Source organism: Atractosteus spatula, chromosome 2 (genome assembly GCF_055471065.1).
Source record: "Atractosteus spatula isolate fAtrSpa1 chromosome 2, fAtrSpa1.hap1, whole genome shotgun sequence".
NCBI lineage: Eukaryota > Metazoa > Chordata > Actinopteri > Semionotiformes > Lepisosteidae > Atractosteus > Atractosteus spatula.
The window spans coordinates 29,950,774-29,963,278 of NC_142707.1; the positions used below are offsets into that span (position 1 = coordinate 29,950,774).

Sequence of the window (12,505 nt, forward strand, 5' to 3'; positions counted from 1 at the left end):
CCTGTACATCTGACCCCTTATTGTTTCTGTTATCAGAACTTGTTCATAAATAGAGCATGTAAGTGCTGCACTCTTAAAAGTATTTTCAGATAAACCTCTCACCCACTGAACCTGCTGCCTTGATGCCTTCCAGACCAACACAAAATAAATGGGATCAAGTCATGATCCCACCAGCTCCCAGAAGAGGGAGCCAGAAGGAGAGAAATGGTGGAGAACTAAAATGTGGCTGTCCTCCGAGAAGCTGCAGCCACTGCTGAGACTGCCTGATTCTTGTTCATTACAGCATCGAACTAAAGGATTCTCAAACTACTCACCATGTCTCCAACTACAGAATGGACTCTCTTCGTTCTTTTCATCCCACTTTTTGCTTTAAGCTCCACAGTGAAAGGTAGGCATGCACAATACCACCTTCTCCTGTTCATGCAACCTGCTTGAAAAGAACTTAAAAATATATAGGTACTGACACAAAGATACATTTGCAAACTGGATAAAATTTCACTGCAAAAGTGTGTTGCTTTGAATAAAGCTATCTGAATGGGAAAAAAAAGTATTCATATCTAAAAATTCTGTCATTTGTTTTTCTATTTGTTTCCTTTTGTCTGTTATAAAGGTTTTCTAGCTCTGTACTAGTTTGTTGACAAGTTAGTAGAACTGATTTACAAAAGATGAAATAATTGTATCTAATGGGTTAACTGAAACCTAATAAGGTTCATTGGGGTATAGCTAGAAGAGTGTTTTTGTTTTACAAAAGCTAAAGTATTTGAAGTTGTATGACTTTAATGTCTTGTACTCTAGGGGAAAATTGGGTCATGTGTTGGAATAAAGTAAGAATGATCAAATCATGTATTTTGGTCAATTGTCTTTGCTTGCTTTTCCCAATTCAAATCTCGTTAAAAACTTATGAGTATTCTCGTTTTTCAGATAAATTTAATAATCCATTGTTTTACAGTGGGTTTATATATTTATTTTTTGTTTTATATTTAGTGAATGACATATTTTATGTATGCTATGCATCCATATTCTTTCTCATGCAGATTGATACCTCATAAATCCCCCATTTTGTGGAAAGAAAATATTTTTCTTTGAAAGTAAACTTTCATCATTGTTTAAAAGTCTTTTGACTTTTGAATGTGTACAACAATATGCTCTCTGTTAGATGCAGCAAGATGGCAAAATCATGACTTGCTTTAAAACTTTTCTTTTCCCAAAACATCTGTGAATGTCCACATCATATTTGCTAGCTAAGAAACAAAATGCACATGAAAAATGAAGCAGAATAATAACTTCAAATTTGAGTGTATGACTCTTTTATAATATACACATAACATGAGGAACTAGGAACATCTTTTGAGATTAAACTTAAAATTTCTCATATTGCAACTTTGTAAAATATAGCTTGAAATGCAGTTTTCAGTAATTTTGTATCAAATATGAACCATTTTCCCATATATTAGTAGAATTACATTATCCCAATTCTGTGTTGGTGTGTTAAAGTAAGTTCCTTCATCTCTCTCTTGATTGCAACATTTTATGTTGAAATTTATTCACAGTCATTAAGATAGGAATCTACAAACCTGGTAATGGCGAGCTAATTTTTTTTCTGATTTTTGTTTCACTTGAGCTTTTATTGACCTCAACAATTAACTGATTCATCAATGAATGTTAAGCTTTTCCATGTCTACCACAATTAACCATTTAACACCATCTACAGAAAGTTCAGAATTGTAGCTCTTTAAGTCCAGGACTATTGACCACTCCACTCTTCATTTCTGTGAAGTATTACTGTTGCACATCTGGCTTTGAACAGCAGCAAGCACTGAACAGCTGCAGTGATCCAAATATTTTCTATACAAAATTACCAAAAAGGAAAACACACATAATAAAAAACTGAAAAACAAAAGCAAAGTAAGTTTTGTGACTGAGGTCATTGTGAGCTCAGTCACAATGAGAGTGCAGTTAACTCTGCAACTCCACTTAGCTGACTACAGAAGTGTGTTGAGACTTCTCATGCTTTCTGCATGACTACCAAATAGATTAAGTATTTTATGAACCACTAGTTGACTTGACATAAAGTTAAGCAGTATATGTTAATATATGAGCTGATGAAAATCTAAACTAAACACCTAAACTCTATAAACTCAGAGAGCTTGAATTTCAGTCTGCAAGACTGTGATGTATATTTCTTCAGTCCAGGTGATAGTGGAACTTTGAGCATCTGAATTCTGTATATTGTTAGCTTAGTTTCTTGGCATATCCACTTATTACTGAAGTTGCCAGGCAAAATGGGAAACTGATAAGGCAGATGTTGTCATTTCTGGGATCTGGTGTGCTGTGTTTGGACATACTGTACTGTAGTAGCTGATAAACATTGCTTTTGATGTTTAGCAAATGAAAAATACATTATTAATTGACCGAGAATAAATAATGCAATGTGGCATTTTAATGAGATGTACAGTGCAGGGTGATATAGAAGAGGGGTATTCCTTAGCCAGCTTTCCTCCATTAGGGGATTCTGTATATCAGTACTGATTTATTATTTAGTTGCTTGCTGGGAGTGTGTTACATGTGTTTTGCATGAGCCTCTGGTGTGGTTTCTGTCTATGTATCCATTTTCATGCTAACAAAATGTTCCGGTACCATAATAGCTCTGAAGAAGATATTTCTTAAAGATGTCTGCCAGAAAGTGCAAAAGGGAAGCCAATCTGTCACAGACAATAGCTGAAGTGACCACTGGAAAAAAAAACAACCTAGGACCGACTGTGGCATCAATGCAATTTCCAATTTCACATTAGTCAGATTTAATAGACATTTCTAAGTTGTTTCCATCTATGGGTAATTCCAGTTTGATCCACGAGAACAACTCTGAGAAATTAATTCAGAAGCTGTTTTAGGTGGAGAGGTTAGTGAACATGGAAATGATTATCTAAGAATCAGCAACAGAACATGTGGAACAGGATAGACTGGCGAGGAACAAAATAGGAATAATGTACAGACTATATTGACAATGAAGTTTGTTAATTGAACAAAACCCAATTCATCAAAGATCAACCAGCTGTTAGCAGTCTGAAAATGATCATGGATTATGTTGCTTGGTCTGAACTAGACAAAAGTTCAATTGTTTGGATTATAGGAGGAGCGGTGGCATTGTGGCTAAGGATCTGTGCTTGTGGCTGGAAGGTTGCAGGTTCAAATCCCATGGCTAGCAGAGGAATCCTTCTCTATTGGACCCCTAAACAAGGCCCTTAACCCCAGCTGCTCCAGGGGCACTGTATAAATGGTTGACCCTGTGCTCTGACCCCAAGCTTCTCTCTCCCTGTCTGTGTGTCTCATGGAGAGCAAGCTGGGGGTATGCAAAAAGATAAATTCCTAATGCAAGAAAGTGTATATGGCTAATAAAGTGGTCTTATCTCATATTCAATTTCAAGAGAAGTTGACCACCCCAAATTTTACATGATACTGCACCCTCCACAAATAAAATTAAATTATTTCTGATGTGGTTACAGTAAAGGTTTAAATAAAATAATTGCTAAGAGTTTTGAAATGCTTAGGCATTCTTAGTTCCTCTCATTTGTTTCTGGGTGCAAAAATAAAATGGCAGATTCATTGAAAATTCACAGTGCAAAATAGTTTATATATTGTAGATCTAAAGTAAAAACAATAATGTCAAGGGAACTATCAAAATGTTTTGTGAAATACAGTACACATATTTGATGTTTTTGCATTTCATAAAATGTAATTTTGGACAAGTCTCACTCGATTGCCATCGAACTCTGTACTTAGATATTACGTGTAAGAAAAAATGGATAAATAATCCTTTTCTATTCCAAAAGTGAGCTAATAAAAACGGCAGAATAATAGTAAAAGTCTACTTAGTGTTAAAAGCTGCCACGTTACAAATTTCTTTATGTCTTACTTCAGAACTTCAGCTCTTTGAATATCTTTTGAATGAGATCACAACACGGGACCAGAGATTGCAGCTGCTCATTTTGTTTCTTATTGCTGAAACACTTGTTTCCATCTCATTATAAGTAGAATACCAGGAAAAAAGCATTTCCTCAGAGAATTGACACAGTAAAACAGAGGCAGGAGGTTAAACAGTAATTTAACAGTAAAAAAGTTGAAACCAAGATATATCAGTTCATTCAACAATCTTCTTCACAAATTGTTTTTACTTCAAATTATGAATTATTTTCCCAGAAATAACCTCCACAAATGTGAATATATACATATTGTGCCTAATAAGCAGATCATGCAGAACAAACCTGGCATCCCAGCTGCCAGTAGTTAGGCACGGGAAGGTATGTCTTGTTCCAACAGGTTAAAAGAATTTAAGCCCTCCAGCTTTGAACTAAAAAGACTTTAGGGGGCTTTAGGTGAAGAATTCAGATTCCTAAAGGGAATGAACAGGTTCATTTCCAAAACACTACTTTAAATTCAGGAACCAGGACAAAAAAATTGGAAAGATAAAATACTAAAGTAATAGTATAGACTAAGAATAGGAAACACGTGTTCCTGGTAAAACAAGGTGAAAAAGCTCAGACCTCAGTGTTCAAAATCCTTAAACAGGTTTACTGTCTGAGGCTCAACTGAAAAACACTCTCCAACCTTACATCTACTTCACCTGAAGTCAGAATCACTCACTGAACAATCACCGAACATTCTAAAACACTTCAAAAAAGAATCTGGTAACTAATTTGAGTCTCCAAACTTAGAACTGATTCCACGCTTGACATGCTGATAGAAAGGACTGCTCTGTAAGAGGCAGTATTAATAAACTCTTGCCTCCATTGGAAAGAGAAGAGTAATCTGTAGTCTTTAACCATTGGAGTTTTATAAAATATATTCAGACCAAATATAACAGAACCACCACCTGCAAGTTGTGTTATCTTTCCATCTTTTTGATTAGGTTCATTTTGGTTTTTCATTCTGGTGAAACTGATCTGGAGCTATATATTCATTATCATTTTTCACATTTCATTACAGTTCCCTTAATACAGACTAATGAAGTAATTCTTCTCATTAAGTAATTCAGAGTTGTATCCATTAGTAAAAGTTTACAGTACTTTTTGACAAGCCCTGGAGCTGTAACACCAGGTACAATGTTTCACGCATTTACAGTGAAATGCTGTTTACGTATTTAGGCACCTGTGCCTAAGTTTTATTCAATATTTTAAGAAAAAGAGGTGTAAAACTGTCTAATGCAACAGGTCACAGTCAACTCTCACAAACAATGTTTTTCTTTCTGACGTTATAGTTCAAGTCAGGCTGAGAGTGCAGACATGCCAACATATGCTAGATTTTGCACTTTGCTTGAACCATGAAACATACTTTATCTAATGTGTAAAAGGTGGACCTCTTTCCACTAGTATAACTAGGGCCCATGATTGTAGCCTAAAGGAATATTTTCTTTGGCTGACATTTTTCCATGAAACAACATCAGACAACGAAAAACACAAGCATTGTTCAAGAAAAAAATAAATATATTTATCAAGAATGATGTACTCATACTGTACAGTATGTCCTTCCCGTGACAGTGACAGGCTTTGTGCTCTCAATGAACTGTATATCAGAGAACCTTTTTAGTTCTCCTCTTTTTATCTTGACTTAGCACAGTTACATAACTAGCAGTTTGACAATTTAAATGTATCTTGCTAGTATAGTTTTTGTTTAGTTTATGTTGGTCTATTTAATCAGGAAGTCTCATTGATATCACCATTTTTTTATGACAGACCATAACTCAACACAGTTCTGCCAATGATAACACAACAGTAGAAATAGCATTGGATGTTATTTCTAAATGAGCCTGTGCGTTGTTTGTATTTTAAGGACTCACTTGCACTGAAGCAGTAATCTTCCCATCTCTCTGGGTGTTCATTCAATGTTACAGAGGGTAATAGCCTATGTAGTAAAGCCCGAGACTCTGCAGAAGCTCCAGGATATTTATATCAAAGAAAGCTCTTAATATTCACTAAACTTTGCTGTTGTGTGTGGGTGGTGGAGGTGGCTACATCTACTGAACGCCAGCTAATGTCTTTTATGAATAATCAGCTGATAATGCATTGTTTTGCTCAGGTTCAACTGTGCTTCAACAGAATCAACCATCACACAAATAGCCCAGCATGAAAATCTCAGAGTAATCATATACTGTTTCTCAAGCATTGATTGACAAGCAGATTGAAATACAGTATTACTTATTGCTTTTTTCAAATATTCTATTCTTACAACAGTTTTAGTTTTTTTTTTCAAAAACATGCCTAGCCAGTTAACAATAGCTTTTTGTATTCAAATTCTGCTTCCACAAGCCAAGAAATTCTTACAGATCCTAGAGATGAATGGTTTTCTCACATTTCGCTAGATAGTGCCCACACTATTGCAGACTAAAACATCAATAGAATATCACATTTAGAAAATAATTTCCCTCTTTTCTTTAACAGATTTAGATTTCACAAAGGATAACATGAAGGAAAAATAGTCATTTTATGTTGTTGATTTTAATTTTTTAAACTGCAGTATAACACACCCAGTAAAGTGTTAAAAGTTTTAATGTCATCTATTTGTATTCTCAAAGTGAGTTCTTGAGTAGGATGTCAGCAGATGATAGAAATTTCAAACATTTACTGTGAAACTGCTGCTTTGACATGACACATTCTGATCAAGGAATGAAGATTGAATTATTGCCAAGGATGAAGATACCCAAAAGACTATAACTTGGAATAAAGCAAAACTGTATTTAATGTTTGTACTCCACTTTAGCAGCTGAAGAGGCCCTTATATATAGCCCCAGATATTGTAAAATACTTATGTGATAGCCAATAGTGGCAATAACGGGTGAGGTATAAATTAAAATTGCGGATGATTCAATTTTTTACTGGTAACCTTATATATAAACTAGTAAAGGCTTGAGGGAATTGGGGTTATATTGGTGGCTTTTTCTTATTTTGATTCCTGGTGGACTAATATCTAAGGACACCCAAACAGATGGCTGTCACCTCATTAAAAATTAATTTAATAAATTAAAACATTGCTTCATACAGCAAGTACGCTGGCAGTGAGGCTTTTCCTTCATATGCTAGGTGTCAGGGTTTCTGAAAGGGGTGAGTAGTTGGACCCCTGTGCGAAACTGTGAGGAAGGTAGTACGAGGAAAAATTAAATCCAATATTCCAAATCCAGGTCGTTAGGCAAGAGCAAAGTCGAAACTAGGAAAACCAGGTCGGGTAGTCAAAGGAGTCAGGTCAAGAACAGTAGCACAAGAGAAAGCTGTGGAAGACTTCTCAATAGTGAGCGTAGGTAAGCCAGTGAAGAGTGTCTAAATATACAGTAGAAGAGAGAGAGACGTGGTTGGATAATTAGTTCCTGAATGAGCGTGCGTAGAATCCAGTATGCGTGGGAATGCCAAGGCGTTTTTATGGGAGAAGGTACGAGTCGTGACAGTAGGAGAGCTGTGTAACTAGAAATGGCATGTGGAAAGGCTTGTACTTCTTCTGTCTGCCATGCATGACAAGGAGACTATACTGTATATCCTCTCATGGTGAGTCTGACAGGGATTGCACTCTTAACCTTTAAAATGTTCCCCTTAGCTCTTTTCTGTTGATTGAGTGAAACCAACAAATTTAAGCCAAGAAAGATCCACAGCAGGATCCGAGATAAAAACAATTCTCAGCCTAAGACATACTGTAAAAGGTTAATACTTGAACTTTTGATTTTGTTACTTTCTCTTACATTGTTTAAGATGTCTTTGTGCTCTAAGATACTATATAAAATAGCATATATAAAATGAAAGTGTCATTGTTGTTTTAGTAGTCATTGTTTGTGTCACACCATATTCTGTAAGGACAGGACAGTTATCTCACAGAGAAGTAACAGTAAATTAAGGTCTCACAGTGCCAAAAAACAAAAGACGTTGCCAGCAAGCATAAGGTGCAAAGCAGAATACACCTTGGATGGGACTCCAATCCCATGCAAAACACACACAGACAATCACACCAGGGCCAGTTTTCCCAGAAACCAATTAGTATGTTTTCGGACTGTGGGAGAAAACCGGAGAAACTGGAGGAAACCCATTCAAACACGGGGAAAACATACAAACACACACACTCTATGAGCAGGGCAGCATTTCTAACCCTCAACCTTACTTCATATGTGTATCATTTTATACAATATAAGATGCTTATATAATATATTTATTATAACTTATATAATATTAACTTATATACTTATAACTTGTATAAATGAAAACTTTATATAAATTAAACTTTAAAAAGTAAAGTATAAACAGATATACTGTATAGCTATATTTCAATCAGAAGAACTAGCATAGTTCTGTGACTTCCAGATGAATACTGCATAGTTTGAAGCTTAGATGTAATATGGCCTTTGAGGGAAAGTTTCCTTTCTTATTCCTGAGTCAGGATGCTGTTGAAATTCTTTTAAACAGATATAATGTTTAGCCTGAGTGGCAGGGTAGAATGGTTAAATACATTTGATATTTTTTAACAATATTGGAAATTCAGTCGTGAATAATGCAATATGTAATTATTCAGTGTCCTGGTTTGTTTTTATGCCACCGTGGAACTCACTATGACAGTATATTATACCAAACATCCACCACTGAAGTGCAGCCCGACATGGCTTTAGTCTGACTCAGCTCACTAGCAGTTCTATATAGGAAGTGATGGCTGAGAAATTAGTAACTAATCTCTGTCACAGTGTCTAAATAATAATAATAATTGCTTACAGTTTTATACAGCACTTTTCTGGACACTCAAAGCACTTTACAGGTAATAGGGACTCCCCACCACTACCACCAATGTGCAACATTCACCTGGATGATGTGACAGCAGCCATAGCACGCCAGAACACTCGCCACACATCGGCTATCAGTGGGGAGGAGAGCAGAGTAATGAAGCCAATTCAGAGATAGGGATTATTAGGAGGCCATGATTGGTAATTGCCAAAGGGAAATTTGGCCAGGATGCTGGGGTTACACCCTTACTCTTTTCAAGAAACGCACTGGGATTTTTTTTGATGATCAGAGTCAGGACCTCGGTTTTCTGTCTAATCCAAACCTTTTTACAGTATAATGTCCCTGACAGTATACTGCTGCATTAGGACCCACATAGACTCCAGGGTGAGCGTCCCCTGCTGGCCCCACTAACAAATCTTCCAGCAGATACTTTTTTCCCAGGAGGTCTCCAGGTACTTATCAGGCTCACACCTGCTTAGCTTCAGTGGGTTGGCAGTTGTGAGTTGCAGGGTGATATGGCTAACTACTAACTAATAACTCCTCTCATTGAAAAATATCTTCTAACAGATTGAATTAAAAATCTTTCAAAACTGACCTTCAGAATGATTAGAGATCCTAATCAATTTAAATGTCATCATTTCTTCATTAGGGATTGTTTTTATCTGAGAGACCGGACCTCGATGTTCAATGTTTTGTGGTCTTCAACTCATGCTAATCTCTTGCAAAGCACATGTACATAATACTTTATTATTCTTTCTTTATTGATTTCTGTACTGTACATTTTCTGACAGGCAAAGCTTAGGAATTTTAAATAGTGGTTGATAATGTAGAAAAAATAAACATTATTTACATAAAGTATGATTTGCATACTTTATACAGTACATAGTGTATTTACCTTCCAAGAAACATTTTCCATTGTCTTTGTTTTTAATATGGAATTTAATATTTCACTAAGTTAAATATGGAGTAAATAATATGGAATAAATGATTAAACTCTATTACATATTTTTCTAATCTCTTTGTTTCTTTTACATTTATTTTAAATAACAGACTCTTACTAGGATACTTACTGTCGTGCAACTGTGACATTGTTTACAATTAAGGCTACAGAAGATTCATTGATATCTTTTTTTCACCTATTTGCACAACTTTCTTTCTGAATTGCTCACCTTCAGGTTAAATTAAAAACATAGTATTCAAATTAAATATTTTAATGGGCAATTGATTAAAGTAGATTTCCACACTTATATTTCAGAGCATAGTACAGCAGGTCTTTGTAGTGTCTTGTCTGAGGCGTGAGAAGAACACATTTAAACAGATATACTTATGCAAGAACATTAGAGCATTTGTGTTCTTCTTAATGCAATTAAAGATCAGAATTTACAGACTTGTGTCTGTAAGTACCCTGGTCCTGGAGTGCCATTTCCTTTCCATTCTTTATGTTATGATGTAATTGGATCAGTTAAGTGGTTAAGAAGTCAGATTGGATGTGTTTTCCACATTGTAAATGTATTTTAATTGAAAAGTTAAACAGGTTGTAATTGAAAGAACCAAACACCCAAAGTAACCGAGCACTGAAGGACAAAGTTTTCCTACCCTGTTTGTCAGTTTTTCAAGAGAAAATGAAAAACACTACAAAATAAGAACACAAAGGTTACAAAAAGATATGAGGACTTTCCTTTCAGCCATGTCTAGCCCATTTGGTATTTTGTAGTTAGATGATTCAATGAGCTAATCCAGGGCACCTGCTTCAACAACATGGGTAGCTTGATCCATTTAATAAATGCTTATTAAATTGAATGAGTTTTACATGCGCTGAAATGTATAGCATTAAATATCTCACACTATGTGTTATCTGTATGGGTAGATAATAAGATATAAGTAATAGGTTTATTCCATGCTGAAAAAAAGAAGAAAGAGAACACAACATTTCGGCCGTGGAGCCTTCTTCAGGTGTGAGAGAGACAGGGCAGTAGGCAAAGGTAAAGTAGCGGGAGAACAAAGGTTGGGAGGGAGGAGGAGTGAGAGGCGGGAGCAGGGGACAGAAAGAGAGGCCAATCAAGAGGTGTGAAGTCAGAATGGGTGCAGAGAGGTGTGAAATGAAACTTCCAATGAATGGAGAAAATTTAAAAGAACAGTAGTCTGTCGTTAAGGGAAGGGAGAAGGTGTGATCCTAGCTGCAGAATAATTTTAGTTTCGGTGGTCTTTCTGATGTATGAGTTCGGAAAACCGTCTTTGAGAACACAGACGGAGAGATTAGAGTGGTCGTGGCCGTCAGAGGTGAAATGAGAAACAATGGGCTTGGAGAGATCTTTAATCTTTACAGCCCTGACGTGTTCTCTGAAACGGTCTCCGAGTCTCCTTCCTGTTTCTCCAATGTAGATGGCTGGGCATTTACTGCAAGAGATACAGTAAATAAGGTTGCTGGAGGTACAAGATGCTGTCTGGGTGATCCGGAATTTTCCTGAGGGGCCTTGAATGAGTGTGGTGGTGGCTGTGTATTTGCAGGTGATACAGCGAGCTCTGTTGCAAGGGAAAGTGCCTGGTGTGGATGGTTGTTGAGGGCGGTCAAGGGAGCTGTGAACAAGGAGGTTACGCAGATTAGGTGGTCGGCGATATGAGATGATAGGGCGATCAGAAAAGAGGACCCCAATGGAGGGATCATCCTGTAGGATGGAAAAGTTGTGGTTAATGGTCCTGGGGATAGGAAGTGTGTTAGGGTGGTAAGGAAGCACCAAAGGAATGCGGTTGTTACGGCGGGAGCTCCTGATCGGGTTGATTAAAGATCTCTCCAAACCCATTGTTTCTCATTTCACCTCTGACGGCCACGACCACTCTAATCTCTCCGTCTGTGTTCTCAAAGACGGTTTTCCGAACTCATACATCAGAAAGACCACCGAAACTAAAATTATTCTGCAGCTAGGATCACACCTTCTCCCTTCCCTTAACGACAGACTACTGTTCTTTTAAATTTTCTCCATTCATCGGAAGTTTCATTTCACACCTCTCTGCACCCATTCTGACTTCACACCTCTTGATTGGCCTCTCTTTCTGTCCCCTGGTCCCGCCTCTCACTCCTCCTCCCTCCCAACCTTTGTTCTCCTGCTACTTTACCTTTGCCTACTGCCCTGTCTCTCTCACACCTGAAGAAGGCTCCACGGCCGAAACGTTGTGTTCTCTTTCTTCTTTTTTTCAGCATGGAATAAACCTATTACTTGTTCCTTTGCAGCCTACGCATGCTGACGCAGCTACCCACCTGATAATAAGATATGTTTGCAAATAGAGTGTTTTCCATTCCAAGTTTGTGCAGCTCTTTTCTGTCATAAGAGACAATAAAGAGGAAGATATAGAGAAGGATGTCTACACAGTACACAGTGCTGGTACAGTCATCGTCATGACAGTAAACATTAGGAAATATTCAACAGAAACAGTACATTGAATATATTCCCAACGTTTAGTAAAATGGACTAATGAACAGGAGCTCTGGCCTTTGGTCCCAGGGTCACTATACAGAAACCTGTACGTAGAAAAACTATGGGATAATATATTTAAAACTGAATAGAGAAGTCTTTTATTTACACAAAGGCTGCTGGTACATGCCAACAAGCCATGTTGTTTAAGATGAAATCCTGGATATTTCAAGGAAACTGTTGGGAATCTGGGATTAGCCTCAGTTATCTAGTGATAAATCGAAATGTGCTAGATAGGTTACATGATCCCCAGTCATTTGTAACTGTTAGAGGTGTTCACTATTACTGCTA

The 12,505-nt window shown here is 36.9% G+C and overlaps 1 protein-coding gene across 1 annotated transcript in view; it reads left to right on the forward strand.

Annotated features, from left to right (window-relative positions):
• Positions 1 to 271: 271 nt before the first annotated feature.
• fndc1 (fibronectin type III domain containing 1) overlaps positions 272 to 12,505 on the forward strand; it is a 75,502-nt gene continuing 63,268 nt past the window's right edge. The window contains exon 1 of the mRNA XM_088933749.1: positions 272 to 388. Within this exon, the coding sequence (XP_088789875.1) occupies positions 316 to 388 (73 nt within the window). The 5' untranslated portion in view covers positions 272 to 315. The remainder of the gene's footprint in view (positions 389 to 12,505) is intronic.